The sequence below is a fragment of the Taurulus bubalis genome (assembly GCF_910589615.1).
Source record: "Taurulus bubalis genome assembly, chromosome: 8".
NCBI classification, from domain to species: domain Eukaryota; kingdom Metazoa; phylum Chordata; class Actinopteri; order Perciformes; family Cottidae; genus Taurulus; species Taurulus bubalis.
The window spans coordinates 8,031,801-8,048,812 of record NC_136596.1 but is presented as its reverse complement, the minus strand read 5'-3'; the positions used below and the strand labels follow the sequence as shown (position 1 = coordinate 8,048,812).

The 17,012-nt window shown below is 39.8% G+C and overlaps 1 protein-coding gene across 1 annotated transcript in view; it reads left to right on the top strand.

Annotated features, from left to right (window-relative positions):
• frmd3 (FERM domain containing 3) overlaps nucleotides 1-17,012 on the top strand; it is a gene marked incomplete at both ends in the record, with an annotated part of 42,788 nt that overhangs the window by 19,552 nt on the left and 6,224 nt on the right. The window contains 10 exons of the mRNA XM_079222535.1: nucleotides 112-193; nucleotides 2,386-2,483; nucleotides 4,271-4,394; nucleotides 5,649-5,736; nucleotides 7,400-7,488; nucleotides 8,496-8,559; nucleotides 10,924-11,012; nucleotides 12,661-12,735; nucleotides 13,854-13,922; nucleotides 14,169-14,293. Of these exons, the coding sequence (XP_079078661.1) occupies nucleotides 112-193; nucleotides 2,386-2,483; nucleotides 4,271-4,394; nucleotides 5,649-5,736; nucleotides 7,400-7,488; nucleotides 8,496-8,559; nucleotides 10,924-11,012; nucleotides 12,661-12,735; nucleotides 13,854-13,922; nucleotides 14,169-14,293 (903 nt within the window). The remainder of the gene's footprint in view (nucleotides 1-111; nucleotides 194-2,385; nucleotides 2,484-4,270; nucleotides 4,395-5,648; nucleotides 5,737-7,399; nucleotides 7,489-8,495; nucleotides 8,560-10,923; nucleotides 11,013-12,660; nucleotides 12,736-13,853; nucleotides 13,923-14,168; nucleotides 14,294-17,012) is intronic.

Genomic DNA, 17,012 nt, shown 5'->3' with positions numbered 1-17,012 from the left:
TCTTTCTCTTCTACTTTTTCAAACTACTTTCTGGTTCCACCCTCTCCTTTAAACTCACTTTCTTCTTTGCCAAATTCTTCTCTCTTCTCAACGGTCTTCTCTTGTTTTCAGCAGCTCAGCAGCCGTACACGATGTGTTTCCGGGTCAAGTTTTATCCCCACGAGCCAATGAAAATCAAGGAGGAGCTCACCAAGTAAGAACTAACACACACACAAATGCATGGTTTATGAGTGATGAAGGCAGGAATGGAGAAACCTCGCATTGTCTCTTTTTAGAGCCGCTTTATTACATATATGCATATTAGCTTAATTTCTGTAGCTTATAAATAAATAACATGTATGTTAGTGACAGCCACAGCAGAGATTCACTTGGTCTTTTGAAATGCAGTAGTGTTTTGTTGACACTAAGAAAATGTAAAATCTCTGACACATAATATCCATGTTTTGCCACCGCAATTTTGATTGTCACCAAATTTCAAGGATCCATTTTCTTTCGAAAATAATTTATTTCTAATCAGGGGCTAATGACCCTGGCAACATGTGCTTACTGAGATGCTCACTAAGCAGGGTCTGTTTTTGAGTTCTTCTTCGTTCTATCTGAGCTGTCCTGTATCACCGGCTCTCTTCCCTTCCTCCATCCATCCATGATTTCCATCTTTCTCTCTTCCAGATCTCTACACTCTTTTTCATCCCTTAGGTGTCTCCTCCCTCCCTTCTGTTGGTCTCTCTCTGTCCTCCTCCTTCCTCCCAGTTGTCACAGCCCACTCTGCTCCCTCGGGTGTCTCTCCACATCTCTCCTCTCATATTGTCATAACTTCCGGTCTTCAACTTTCATAACTTGAAGCTGTTTTTGTGCATTGTGTAATGTCTCTCTCCATTTTTTATTTATTGTCTCTTTTTTTTTACACCACTCTCCTTGCAAACTATTTAAAAGGACTGCATTTGCATGTGTTCATTTATTTTCACCAGCTTTTCTTAAATAAAAAGCAATACCTAATCTCTGTGAGCATCATTACACTACATTGCTACATTGAGTGGGGAGTGGACATTGACATTGAGTTTGGAAAGTTCAGAAGAACTGCAGTCAGTGATGACATCCAAGGAAGTTCTCAATATCAATATTTTTGGGGAGGGAGTTTCTTTTCATCGTTAAAATCCCCAAAACGATTATGCAAATGTTTGTGCATGTGCTCCAGTTTGCAGAATGTTATTTGAAAACATTTTCCTCTTCAACTTCCCCCCCCCTAGATGAAAAAAGAACAACCCAGTATTCTTTTTGGTCACATCCATATTTCAATCAGGAGAGACCAGTCCAATAAAGAAAGGTTTACTATTTAAAAGAGACATTTAAAACAAATGTCAGCATTTAATCTAATGGATGGTTTTAATGAAACTTCATGAATTGACATTCTTGTCTGGCAATAAGGTTGAAAAACACACACAATGTATACATGGCTTCTCTTTTTCTAAAGGTGTACTGTATGGATGTAATCGGCTCGGTGAAAACAAATACTGCTGACCTACTAAAATTAAACCTTGTGCATTGAATGACAAGAGTAATGAGAGTGAGAAGAGTAATAATAAAACCACAGTGTGGGACATATAGAGACGAAGAAAAACAATTCAAAGGTTACAGGGCCATACAATAAAAGAGCTAAAATTAAAGAAACTAACAGGTTTAGAAGATGGAATGGATTTATGTGGCTGAAAGTGTTGTACCCATGATGACAGAGGATTATTTTCATACATATCATTTGATAGAGGAGTTACAGATGATGGACTTCCTGTTACATTAATCAAGAGGAGTGTAGAAGATACTGTAACTGTAGGATCGAAACGAGAGATCAGGGAAGGAAGTAGAAGATGAGACGACAGAAAGAAGTAGAGGTATCACTGACAAAAGAGAAGGATTGATTAAACACAACTAAGCAGTTTGTGGAAATGAAGATAGCTGTGCTGTTTTTAGGCCAATTTGAAGAACCTGCATGCGGCTACAGACCGACTATATAAATACAACTATTTAGCTACAACAGCAGGCTTTTCGCGTCCTTCAATCTTCCATGATTCTCTTCTGCGGCGTGAGTTAGAAAACAAGTTGAGCGAGCCGGTTGGCTGTGGTGTAACCTGTATCCATAGCATCTCATGTCCCTCTAGTTTCAGCACCACTGTCATGTCTTCCACCTTGTAACGCGAGACAGAGCAGCATGTCAGCAGCACACCAATGACTGTCTATCGGGCCGATGTAAACATGTATATGTAAAGTCCTGCACGACCTTGTTGTGACCAAATACGCGTTCTGTTTAACACATATAAAACACATTCAGGTGAAGTGATGTCGTCAGTTTTTCTTTCTTCTTAACTGCGTGTGCCGTGTTCGTGTGTCCAGGTATCTCCTGTACCTCCAGCTGAAGAGAGACGTCTACCATGGTCGCCTCCTTTGTCCTTTTGCTGAAGCTGCATATCTTGGAGCCTGCATCATACAGGGTGAGGCCAGTTTAAATGTATTCACAGTGAACGTACTGGTAGGAGCCCATTGCATTGTAACCCGATGATCCTGTGTAAGTGTAGCCTATTACTTTGTTTTTTTCATATACTCGGATGCGTTTCCGAGTGAGCTCATAGCCTATGCAGTTATTTAATTTGAGGAAGCCTATATATTGTGTTCATTTTGTGAAATGCAATAAACCAGTTTTCAGGAGGCAACATCATTTCTCAGTACAGTATTTCTTAGTGTCCTCGTTTAGATTGGCTTCACAAACTCACCGCTAGGTTGTTTTGGTGTGACTTGCCGTGTGATGGAGAAGTCTAACACTCGCACCAAAACAATCTAGATTAATACAAAATATGTAATTTGGATTTTGGTGTCAACTGCCCCTTTAACACTTAATATAACTAGGTTATGTCTGAAAGAAGAGCTCCATATGTCTGGTCTCAGCCTCTTTAACTGGCTACAGTTTGAGTCATCAGACTAATGTTGTAACCCTACATTTTAAAACACAGCAATATGTATATGGACCGCTTGGAAAAGGAATAAGGACATTTTTTCTTCTTCAGTTAATTAGCAGATACAGTTTAATAATGAGCCACTTGCTTTAATGTGGATTATGAGTGAAATTAGCTGAGCTGTGTGATATAAATGAACCCTCTGGCTGATACACAAATCTCTGAACTGTGCAAACACTCTCTGATTGGCTCATATCCCCAGAGAGCAGAGCGTGACTGGCTGAGTTATCTCCACCTAGAGAGTGTCTGCAGCATATCATTGGCTGCTGTGATTAACGAGGGCAGGTCCCTGTCCCACCTTGTCAGGGTGGTGATTACAGAGCTGGAGGATAGGTTGAGGATTACTGTTTAATTAAACTCCAGGCAAGTTTCAGATTTAACCTTTTTGTGACTGCTAATTATGAACGGATTTAAAAGAGAAATTAGTGTCAGTTCAGGCTTTGTACTGGATTCAATAAGGGGAATATTTATCTATCAAGGTTATCTCAGCTGCTTATGAGTTTTTTCTCCTTTGGAAATGAAGATATTTTTTAAAGTTCTCTCTTTAATCTTTTGTCAGGACTTGAACCACGAGCAGATTTGCTCATGATACAAACAGATATGTTAAATCAGATTTTACAGGACTAGTTTTCATTCTCTTTCTGGTGGAAACTTAGATGAAAAGATCAATACCACGCTCACATCTCACACCATATCTTGTTTGTGTCCGTACAAAAAATAAAGACCAACAATGACTATACAACGTTGTATGTGCCAGACTATTTTCTGTATCGAAGCAGTTGCCAGACAACCAGAGGAGGCTCTGGGAAACCACTGCTTTCAAACACAAAATTGTCTGGCAATTAATGTACATTTTTTTTACACTTCAGCTTTTGTACGGATTAAACAACTAAGATATAATATGTTAATTTGTTTAGTTAGTTACCCTCAGACACTGCTATGCTTGTTTCCCAGTTTCCAGTCTTAATGTTAAACTAAGATTAAGAATTAAATTAAGCTAAGATAAATTAAGCTAAAATAAACAAAGATGAGCTAAAATAAACTAACCGACTGCCGGCTCCAGCTTAACATTTCCCGTAGAGATCTCACTCTTTACCATGAAGAATATAAATGTATTTCCCAAAATGTTTTGGTAAATGGACTGCATTTATATATCGTGTTGAATTCATATTGCTTGTAAGTGTTGAATTGTTTCTTTGAAACAGATATTGCACATATACACATAAACTCTGCACTGTTGCCACACTGACATCCCCGTCTGCCTTCAGCTGAGCTCGGGGACTACGACCCAGAGGAGCACCCGTCAGACTACATCAGAGACTTCAAGCTGTTCCCTAAACAGTCCCTCAAACTGGAGAGGAAGATTATTGAAATACACAAGAACGAGCTCAGGTAAAACAACTGTGTGCGCATGATCTTGTGTGTGTCTGGTGAGCTTATTTGTAGTCTGAAGCTGCATCCTTGTTATCAGTTTACTGTTTGATTTGGATGACAACGTGGATTCTCACTCCTGTGATCTGTGCTTTCAAAACAGGCTGTGGAGCCAATTTTCTACTGCAGACAACAGCTATTCTGGCTAGAGACAACATGTTATGATACCTAGATTTGTGGTGCATTGTATGCAGAATATATTTCAGTTGGAAGTAAATACAAACTGAAATTCATTAGCAGAGGAATAAGCATGAATTATTTATTTCCAGCTTAGTTTTAAAATCCTTGCTGGCTACGACAGGATTTTTAGGATTTACATTTTGCTTTAAATCAACCTGGATGGATGTGTGTGATGAGAGGCTCCTATAAACACAGACACAATAAATATTTATCAACTGTGGCATGTTCTCTCCTTCTTTAAGGAGAGAAGTTGGGTATGGAATTAAAAGAGCAGGTGACTAATGCTGCATAAATATAATGATGGAAGTAAATAAGATAAAAAATATGTTGAAAGTCTTACTCTGTACTCTGCACCGACAGAATAACTTCCTGAATCATAAAATCACATGACAGTAATCTATACATAAACCCCTCTCCCTCAGGGTGCTTATTTGTATCATCGCTGCAGCTCATGAGTGATGTTGTTGGGTTTGTGATCGTCACACTCGTAGCGATTATTGAAAGATCAAAGTCAAATCCTTCATTTCCTACCGCACCGAGGCAGATGATGCACAGTGCCCTCTGACGGACCAGATTAAGAGCATGTAGATTACCACTCAGCCCTAGAAACACACTTCAGGTGATTTACACATGGGGTGGGTTGCCCTGTGTCTGTTTAACGACTTTTGACTCGATGTGCAAATGTATGTGTACAATTATATTGTTGATTTATTTGTCCGTTGTCAGGAAGATTACCATCGTACATCACTCAGTGTCTTGACTTTCCAGCACTTAGACACAAGAGCAAGTAAAGCCTTCACTCTCCCACTGAACACCTCTTGTTATGTTAATAAGTCTGGTTTTGTGCTCAAAAACTATAATAATTTAGCTATCTCAGGCATATTGGCATTTCAACTGTAGACTATAACTGTCATTTTAAAAGATGAATTCAACATACTTGAGAGGTTTTCAATACCGAACACAAAGGGACACACGCTAACAGCATCAGCGTCTTTAATTTAAAAGAAACTTCTCCTCTTGGCTCCTCTCTCCTAGGGGCCAGTGTGCTTCATTTGCTGAGTTGAGTATGCTCCAAAGGGGTCACAGCCTTGAGACGTATGGAGTCGACCCTCACCCATGCAAGGTAACTTTAGTGGAGAATCGCTGCAGGCTGGCTGAGAGGCCTGGTGTTGTTGATGTTGACACGGTTCCGCTGATCAAAATGGTGCTTTTCTTTATGAATGTTGCCACAATTTATTTCCACGCCTCAGTTATTCAGCCAAATTATTGTTGCATTTCATTGATGAAATATTGTAGAGGACCACCTCCTATTGTGTCCACCTTTGTCACAAGTTGTTCTCTGTCCCTCTCTCTGCGTATGCAATATGTACTTATATGTATGTGTGACATATCAACATCATTCCTTTGTACATACATTCATTAAGGAACAAAGTGAGTGGGGCAGTTAGTAAGTGATAGTGAAACTTCTGATTACGGTTCTAAAATAGTTATTATTACAGTTTATTACATATTTCTCTGCATCATCTCTTCAGTACGAAGTTACACTTTGTTAGTCACTGTTAAGTTTACAGGTTTTATTGTTATGTTGAGAGCCAATGGTGAACAAAATATAATTTTGGCATCATTATTGATTAAAAGTGTTCATTTCAATTGCAGCCATCTCATTTACAGTACAGGTGTAAATACTCACCGAAGTTGTTCATGCAGTCATGCATAAATACAAATTCTGGCTTCAGTGGAGAGTGTGACTGTGCCAATTACACACATACGTATAGTCACTTGTCCTCTTTACCCTTTGCTTGTTTGCCCTTAATTTCCATATTAAATGGATGACTACACACATGATTGACTTTACCGGCAGCAGCCTTTCAGCAAACCCAAGAGGTCACCAAGAGAGGAATAATGGGGGAGACAGAGGTGAAATGAGTGAGGAAAGGTCCAAGCCAGCCACTAGTTTACATTTGAACCCTTTGGCAACATTACCTTGGTAAACAACAAACAATATGGTCTGCACAGAAACCATCCCTCAGGAATCAATATTATATTGATTGGTCTGAGAACGTCATGGCTTCAGCAAGTCAATGTCATTGGCTCCATCTTACTTTTGGTATGGTGGTTCATTTGACTGCTTGTACTTTTCTTTCTTTGTGTTTCTTTTATACAATGGTGATAGTTGAAACAGACTGAATCTGGGAAAGAAAAGTATTATTTTGCATCCGTTCATTCTCGGCCTCTCTGCTCATGCTCCGCCCAGTCAGAGTGTGAAATGGGGACACCCTCACATGGACATGCGTATCAAAGCATGCTGAGCAGATTAACAAGATATTTAAATTCCATCTTTTGGAGAGGATCCCCTTTATCTGCTTGCCTCTCGCCAATGGGGCTGTTTTTAATTTGTTTTGCTGGAAATGGCTGTTATTGCGTCACACATATGCAGATTTGTGGAGATCAAGAATCAGAGAAACTGTTTGGCACAAAGAGAGATACAGATGATAAACAATGACGTGGCAGAGGGACAGGAACATGTTGAGCTCTTTTCTTACACAGGAGTTGGTATTGGATTCATTTTGCTTCACCATATCAAACCTGTTTGTTATTTTCTGTGCCTTGTTCTGCAATTGCTGCAAATTAGGGGGTTGATGTTTGTCACCGGTGTGGGTGCCATTACCATGGAGATTGTTGGTAGCCCACTTGCCTCCCTGCTGTTAATCCACCTGTATCCCATAATACTGTGGCCTGCTGCTCACTCTGTGCGTGTGTGTGCGTGTGTGTGTGTGTTTTTGCAGGATTTCACAGGTTCCACAGCCTTTCTCGGGTTCACAGCCACAGGTTTTGTGGTCTTCCAGGGAAACAAGAGGATCCACCTCCTCAAATGGTACACGTTTGTCCCGAACTCTTGAATATAAATCTGTATGCACGGAAATTAGATGTGTAGCCTTTATGAAATCTAATCACAACACACTTTCTATGTTTCATTTCATTATCACTGAGCTGCATATAACTAATAGGAGCAATTAAAAAAGATGGCCTTTGACTTAAATTGTGACGGCAGAGCTGTGTTCACTTGCCCGCTGAACAAACCAGTTACTATATATATGATTAATACAATGAATAGTCTTATAGAATTATGTTAGTTAAACTCATTGAAACCTCAGGTTGATCTTTCCTCAATCATTTGCTAAGAAAATGAAGCAGAATCTGGCAATGGTTTTATTGGTTGGACATTGTAAATGTAAACAATAAAGTACTCGGGTACACCATGTAGTAAAATACACTGATCGGCAGGCGTCTGTAAAGTATTTAGTTGACCTAGTTAGTTTATTACCAACATAACGTACTTCACATATCAAAAGTATACATATTAATGATGTAGAGTGACCCCTTAAAGAGTGTTAACTAGTATAAATGTTCTGTTGTTTGATCATTACTAATGCATTGTGGGTATTTAATGTTACAGATGATTGAGGCAGCACTATTTCTAGCTAGCTTACTTTATGTACTGTTGGATAATTTATTCTATATAATGCAAAATATTTTATAAAATTATAATATGCTTTGATGAAATTAAAATTAAAAAAAAGTATTGAAGTAAAAAGAACACTATTTACCTCTCTAAAGTATAAATAGTATAACTCGGAAGTAAGTACAAGTGAAGTATAAGCACCCTAAACTTGTACTTAACAATACTTACGTGAATAAATGTACTGCATTACATTTCATCACTGTTAAGATGTAAATGTAAACGAACTCACTGTTTACAACAGGCAACTGTGTCAAATAATCCTACAGCTCCACCTGGAGAATTTGGTTATTTTTCCTCAGCTTAAGTCAACTTTGTTGTATCATGTTATTTTTGAGTCCCAATATGATGGTTCTTTGCAGGGCTGATGTTAGCAAGCTGAAGTTCGAAGGGAAAACCTTTTACGTCATTGGGGTCCAGAAAGAGGTGAGTGCGGTGTCTCCTCCTGCATGCTCTCTCTCCTCTAAAGGGCAGACATGAAGAATATAATATGCTGTGTAGTTTCCTCCGTCATGATGATGAATTGTGAAGTTGTGTAGTCATCATCATGCTGCCCACTTCTAGAAAAAAAAAAACGCACAGTTACCATCTGTGTTCATTCGGATTCAGTTTCATGTTAGCTGACCTCCAAGTGTGTGCTGTCCATCCTATATTCTCTTTCCCCTTCCTTCTTTCATTCCCTTTTCCCTTTTCTCATCTGTGTAATGGTTACATCATGTGCTATGAAACTACTGTTTGTCTATGCAATCCTGTCCACCATCACACACACTGTATGTGCAGCAGAACATTACAAGTTACCCCTAAAGGTTTCTTGCATTTGGGACAAATGTTTCATCTGTACACTGGATTTGTGTCTTCCTGTGCAGAGCTGTGCTAGATTCTGAGCAGCAATTTGGGTGCAGTGTGCCTCATAAATGTGCATACCATCTTCTTTTTTTAAAGAGCTACAGCTGATTGTATCTCATATTGCTGTTTGACTCCCACGTTAACCCGTATTGATTCAGTCAGGTGTCTTAAAAACATTTGGTCCTCACTGTAAGCCAGGTTGCTCTTCAATCTATCAATCAGCCAATCAATCTCATAACTATTCTCTTCATTACAGAAGTTTAAACCAGCTCTCTCATCTCTGCTTAACTTTGTCCGTCTGTTTGTCTGTTGGCAACTCATGAATGGCTGAAGATGCAGTTTTATCTTTGTGTTTCTGTCTCTTCTCTCTGTGTAAACATAGTCATCACTGGTGAGTAAATATTAGAAATAATCGTGGCACAAAACAATTTGATGCCTCTTCACCTCACTTAATGATTGGAGAAACCGTTTTCTTTGTTCAGTGTTTTCATTATCTGTTTGTGTAATTTTGTTTTATATCAATTTATACAAAGGTTTTCTTTTTCATTTTATTCAATTAATTAATTTATTTTTCAATTATTTTTAGCCCATGTATGTATGGTTATTTTGAGTCGTTGTCAATAAAAAATTCTGCTCTATGGTTAAAATTTCTATTAGCATCCCTGTCCATAGCCACATTGTAAGAATAAGATAAGATCCATCAGGAAATAATAGATTATGCAATATTAAATTGCATAATCTATATCTCTGTCCATTTTGCGTATTTAATGTCAGACATTATTTTGACACAATTATTGATTTATTTATTTTGACTGTGTCTTGATATGTGTGTTTGTGTGTGTGTGTCTGTGCTTGTGTGTATACTGTATATACTTACATTTTCACTTTATTATATCAGGATTTAAGTGTATTTACGTGTAGTCTTCCACTGTGTGATGGGTCACTGCATGACTTCACTCTTTGCCCTCACCTCTGTCATTTAGCCTGGAACACATTAACTTAACTGTCCCACTTTGAGCTGATGGCACCTTTTCATGTCTTTATCACTGTAACACTTGCTTGAAATGCAGTTGATCTATGGCATAATTTTCTCTTTAGTTACCTATTGGTGTCCCAGCTAAGAAATAAAATGTTAATGGTTAATTTAAATGGTTTACATTACACAAACTAGCTTGCAAATAAGTACATACAATCGAAACAGAATGCAAGTTATGTCTGTAACTAATAAAATAGTATATGTTGTTTAGGAGCAGATCAGCAGCACGAAACATCACGTCATTGTGTAAGAATACTTTTGCATGTCAGCCAAAGTGGGAACAATGTTATAATAATATTTGAATATGGAGTTCTGGTACTTTCACACATGTCCACACACACACACACACACACACACACACACACACACACACACACACACACACACACACACACACACACACACACGGCCACTGCAGCACACGTGTGTAAATCACAGCTACATACCTAATATGACTGATGTGTGACACTGAGGGGGTTGAGCAATATTGCTGACTAGGAGGCTTTAGCAAACCAACTGGATCAGTGCATTCTCATGTTATTGATCTCGGTGTTTCCTCTCTCACTCACCCTCCACCCCTGTTGTTAAGCAGAATTGATCCGGTATCTCATACTACCAGACACACAGGACTGAAATGAGACGTTTACAGGAATATACCCTTCTTCCTAGTTCATAAAAAAACCATGTTCAGCGCTTTTACTACTGAACACAGTGACCAAATCACGATATCTGCCTTACATCACCATAGCTTACAACTTCAGGTCTGTGAGTCAGCATTTTGCAAAGCTCCCCCTCATCGTGGTCAGCACTTCTCTTATCCTTATTCATACGTCTTTTGGTAGACTCATTTCTCATCCTCGCCTTCCCTCTCCCTCTATATCTCTCTGTCTTTGTCCTTTTCTATGCAGAAGAAACTGGTGTTGACATTTCACACCTCGACCCCTGCTGCGTGTAAGCACTTATGGAAGTGTGGGGTGGAGAACCAAGCCTTTTACAAGTGCGTCCACACACACACACACACACACACACTCACACTCACACTCACATACACACACAAGCATGTTTTGGAGGCATTACATTGACTTTCATAAACCTTTTGGAGACTTATCCTCACTCTAACCTTCCCCAATGCAAAAATCTGCTTTTTCCCAGATGGGAACATGCTTTTTGTCCCCAATTGGACAAGTCATGCCCTATTAACTGGTTAGTTTGAAATGTGTCCCCAAATGTTCCCCCATTTAGTATCACACACACACACACACACACACACACACACCTCCAGGGAGTGTATTAAGCTCCTCTTGAACTTCAGACACTTGGGCAATCTTTTATCCAAAAATGTCCCTTCCACCAAAAAATGTACAGTACTATTTGTTGTGGGAAAAAGCAAAGAAACGTAGCATAGATACAGGATCACATGTTATACATATTTAACTGAGATGGCACGAATCTAATTGGTAACTGTTATAGCAGTTTTACATATTATCTCCTTTAAAATAGTTCAATGCCTCTATGATTTTCCTTTGTTTTACTCAAGTGGTTAAAGTGTGCTTTCCTTCATGTCCTGCCTTGATTTTTAGCACATTATCACTCTGTTCAAATTGTTTTCCTGCTCTCTGTGGCTCTGCTACAATATGCTGCTGTCCTTCACTGAGGGAGCAGCTGATCGCTTAGAGGCCGTTGCTCTGAATTCACAGAGACTATTGACGCTGCCGGCGTGTCAGGAATGGAAACAGGCTAGGGGTCAAGGCGGAAGTGAGAGAATGGAGAGTAAACGTAGTCTGCGGTCACAGTTGTGACAAGGTCGCGAGCAAAGAAAATAGGTTCCAGTGAAAATATCAGCACAGCTTTAAATTGTACTTCATAGTCGCACAACAATAGAGGAACTCGTTAATATGTAGCTAGCACAAGCATCCCAGCAGTTTTATAAGACTTAAACTATCTTTTCGGAAAAGCTTGAGAGACCAGATCACAATTGTCCTATTATTTTGTAAACCGCAGCCTGTTTCCAAGATCATGAATGAACTCTCAATGAACAAGTAGCTGACGCGATAACTTGATAAATCGATTTGTTCATCAAAAGTATATCAATCTCTAACAATTGTGATTAATCATGTCACTCCATTTTTCAAACAAAAATGCTAAAGAAATACATTTACAAATGTAAAATGTTACATTCATACATTTTAAATTCTATGGACAGCCGGCCAAGTACATCCTCTGCTGAGGAAGATTTGTATAACTTTATTAAAGCATTCTCATAACAGCCCGAGCCTGTCAAACCCTGGATATTGACTTCAGCTCATGTGTCTCTGAGAGGCGGACAGAGAGGCAGGGGATGTCATCTCGGATGTCGGACAAACATCAGAGCCGCTTAATCAAATCAGAGTGAATTGAGTTTGTAAATGGCAGCCAAGCAGAGCTTTGCTAACACAGGTCTTCTCTCTCACACACACACACACACACACACAGTGTCAGAGGTGTTTGTTTTGCAACACCTTCCTCTTCTGCTCACTAAGAGGCTAGTCGGTGCACAAGGTTAACGTTACAGTCACAAAAGGGCAGTGTTTGTGCATCAGATGCTTTGTAATAATTCCGTTCTTTGTTTGCATCTCTTTTTATTCCCTCCTCCCTCTCGCCGACAGGTGTGCAAAGTCCAGTCAGATAAAGACAGTTTCCAGCAGTAACATCTTCTTCAAAGGAAGCCGGTTCAGATACAGGTGAGACACTATTTAAGTTAGTTTCCATAAGATAATGCAGACTTATTTTAGAATGAAGGACATATATGTTATATGTTAGTTGAAAGTGAGCGCTGAAAGACAGCGAGTCAGAAATAGAGAGATTTCTTGAGAGATTTTTAAAACACAAATTCCCCCCGCATTTCATCCGCAGTTCACTCCATTAATCATTTTTTTTATTTTACTTCACCTTTTCGCCCTAACGTGAGAAATGAACATAAGCTACCACACGTGCTGATTCACTGTGAGTCCATCAATATGCCTCTCATCTTTGTTCATCAGTATCAACCTGCAGCTTGGCTTTGGCTTCTGTAATTGACCGGCCATATCAGAGAAAAGCCTCAATACACAAGTCTGGTATTGAAGCTGTGATAGCTCTGATTCTCCCCTCATACAAAGCACTTTACCAGCCTTCCACTTCAGTCTGCTCCATTTCATCAGCAAGCAAAAGCAGTCTGGCTTTTTGGAGTTTGTTGGACATTTGTGAAAATGCAAAGCTGAAAGAGCTTTGTGGTCCACAGTTTTTCTAAAGCGGAACAGATCGGATCTTCATCCTATTGTACCAAACAATTACGGTCCCTTGTGCAGCATTTCACTGCACAGACACGCACATTTTACAGCACATAGTATTGTTGTGACTATCCACAAGTCGATGACTACAGCCCCAGATGTTTCATCTCACCGGCTTACTTTCAACCTGATCGTCAATCTCAGAAACGACAGATTCAAGTTTGGGATGGTGAAGCCCGCTCTTGTAACAGTTTGGTCAGAGTCCAGATCTCTAGTCAGCCAACCATCCGACTAACGGAGCTACTGACCATGCTGACAGGAATCTGCTTGCTCAGCAGCACTGATTATGAGTGACAACCGTAAAACACAGATGAAAACACACGTGTCTCATCTGATGTAGTGAGACTCTCTTGTCTCCAAACTTGACAAGCATCATACTGATATTAGCAGCTTTTCGCTGGCCTTCCATTCCAGTTTGAGTCTTTAACGCAATTTCAGCCTGAAGAGTTTAACTAGATCTGTGTGTCTTATAAATACTTGTATTCTTTTTTAGAAATAACTTATAATGAACGTGTGTTTGTCCCTGTTAGCGGAAGAGTTGCAAAGGAGGTGATAGAAGCCAGCTCAAAGATTCAGAGAGAGCAACCAGACGTGCGCAGGTAAGGACAAGTGAAAAGGAAAAACACACTGCACTCTCTTACACAGTTAGAAATGAAGTTATCGCCTTTTTACAGTAATACCCTGCCATACAGGGATATTATAAGTAAAGATGGAATTATGATCCATTTATGGAACTCCAAATGTGCAAGGAAAGATTGTGAAAATAGAGCAGACATGCTGCAAGACAATACACACCTCAACGTAACGCACAAAGCAGTCAGTGTAGTTGATGTTTGTGTTTTCAGAGCCCAGTTTGGTCAGAGTCGAAGTTTTAACTCTCTTAGCCATAAAAACCTCATCATGAACATGGAGCCACTGGTACCTGCGCTGCCCTCCACCAACGAGTACGAAGAGACGGCGACATACACTGGTAGGATGCTACTTACTCTACACACAAACAAGCAGACACTCACCATGCCCTCCTGCTTTAGACCTCTGGAAAGTCACATGGGTCTCCCTTGGGTGTGAAGATGCACATGCACATGCGCAACCCTCAGACAGAAAGCGTTAATTGAGCAGCTGATGCTCCCATCCCATCAGTCTTGTCTCCCTGGAGACACCAATTGCAGCACGCTAAAAATACCCTTCCCATGATCCTCCCTGAGTTTACCACCATGCCTGCGTGTGTGTGATGTGTGTGTGTGACTTTGTGTGTGTTCTACAAAGGAAGGTACACAGAAACAGAGCCAGTTTATGTCATCATTACGGAAAACTCAATTGGAAGTTACTTGTTTGGCTCCAAAATGTCTGTCTCTGTTTCAGGCCTTGTGTGGTTACGTGTGCACAATGCAATCTTTCAGTTGGTGTCATTTTTCTGTATATTGGTATATGTGAATGTTCAGTCGTTGCATCATAATAGTGAAAGTCTAGCACTGTATATATGGGTGTGTGAGTGCGTATGCAGTTATTTTCTGTTTGTGTGTTATTTATTCTGCCTTAATATATGAACTGTAAAGCTTTTTTGGGTCGCTTGAAACGCACTATAGAAAATTAAGCTATTTGTATTATTATCATTATGGCAAGTACTATGAATATTAATAGTAGTAGTAGTATTTAACTGATTTTTCTAGATTGTCAACTGAATTATTTCCTATTAAATTCCTAAAATGTTTTCAGGAAAGAACTATGCAGTTTGGTACAAATTATAGTGAAAACTTTTTTTGGGGGAAAAAGAGAAGTTGAATTAATTAATAGTTAATTTATTATTGAAAAAATTATTTTCCCTGTCCACCTTTCTTGAGTATGTATGTATGTATGTATGTATGTGGTTTTATAAAACGTACTCACAACTATGGTTTTTTTTTTTGGTTTTTTTCCTTGTTATTGTAATTCTCTGTCACTTTTTCTCTCCATTATTAATCCTGACACTCCACTGCGACCTATTAACTGATTAAAGCATAAATCTTGTTGTGAGGGCGGGAGGAGAAAGCAGATTACACGAGACAAAACCAGAACCGGGATGTAGAGAGAGGAGTAACAAGAGATATGAGGGAATATGAGAGGAAAACATGGACTGTAGGGCTCAGAGGATGGACAAAGGTTTGGAAGGATGTGGTCCATAAGCTCAAGTTGTGTGTGTGTGTGTGTGTGTGTGTGTGTGTGTGTGTGTGTGTGTGTGTGTGTGTGTGTGTGTGTGTGTGTGTATGTGTGTGTGTGTGTGTGTGTGTGTGTGTGTGTGTGTGTGTGTGTGTGTGTGTGTGTGTGTGTGTGTGTGTGTGTGGCAAAGCATAACAGGAGGAATTGAGGGTGAATGTAAGAGGAATTTGAAGCCATATTACAGAAGAAATTGGATGTAAGAGAGGTGGAAGAAAAGTTATGTAAATGTTTGTGTGTGTGTGTGTGTGTGTGTGTGTGTGTGTGTGTGTGTGTGTGTGTGTGTGTGTGTGTGTGTGTGTCTGTGTGTGTGTTGCAAACAGCCAGTCTCAGTTGTATTTCCCTCTCCACACACAGCACTCAACCGTTTGTCCTTCCCACCTCTCCGGCTGCCTAGCTCCTTCCCTCCATCTTTTACACACTTCCTCCCTCCTTCCCTCCTTCAGTCTTACACATCAACCTGACCCGCACACATACGTACAGTTCAATCATACTGTTGTGCGACCACACTCTTCAAACTCTTGATGGACTTCTCCTCTCTCTTGTGCCTCATCTGATAGAATTTACAGCCATGCCTCACTTTTTCTGCCTCTCCTCCTCTCTGTGTCTTTCTCTCATCTTCCCTATCCCATTTAGGGAAAAATCAATTCTTCTTGGCTCATGGTCAACGAGGTGCGGCAGTAAGCATCCCGGCGGGCCTCAGTTGGTTGGTTTGGGAGGGGCAGGAGGTAGTCATCAAATCTCATGCAGCACTGACAGGATACAGCCTGTGTAATGGCACAAGATTCAATTTGAAAATGCCACAATGAAACAGTGAATGATTGGTAACAGGCAAACTTTTTTTTGATGGAAATGTTTTTATCCTACATTTTTTATTTTCTCTTCGTGTCTTTGACTGCAGTTCTGTATTAGATTCTGGTGGATTCACTACATTTTGCCCCAATTAATCAAAGGCCCTCGGACAACCCAGAGGAAATGACAAGTTGCTGACCATGCAGAATAACACAAGTGGTGTAAATATTGATGGTGCAACATGTGCCCAGAAGCTGTCAATGGCCCATGTAGGAAGGGAACTTTGTTCTGCTTTACAATTGTAGGGGAGCTCTCTCATCCTCTCTTGACCATTTCATTTCACATTTTTCATATAGCTATAGCTCTCGTTACACACACGCTTCTGTCACTTTTTGTTTGAAACAGTGAATGCAACACCATGAATACCTTCAAGTAAATTAATCTGTGTTCAGCAATTCGTGCAAACTAGTTAGTTTTGAGAACATCACCTCCTTTAAACATTCAAACGCTGACTGTTGAAAGAAGGCTGCTGCAAGGACTTTGGGATAAAGTGTCCCCGAGATGGTCTAGGATCACCGTCTATATTCAGAGCACTAATCTCAGCCATTAGAGGTGAAACAGGAAGCTGACCCAAGGTCAGTGCTGACCTTGTTCTGTTTGTACAGCCTGTCCCCTTCTTATAACAAAATCCATACACACACACA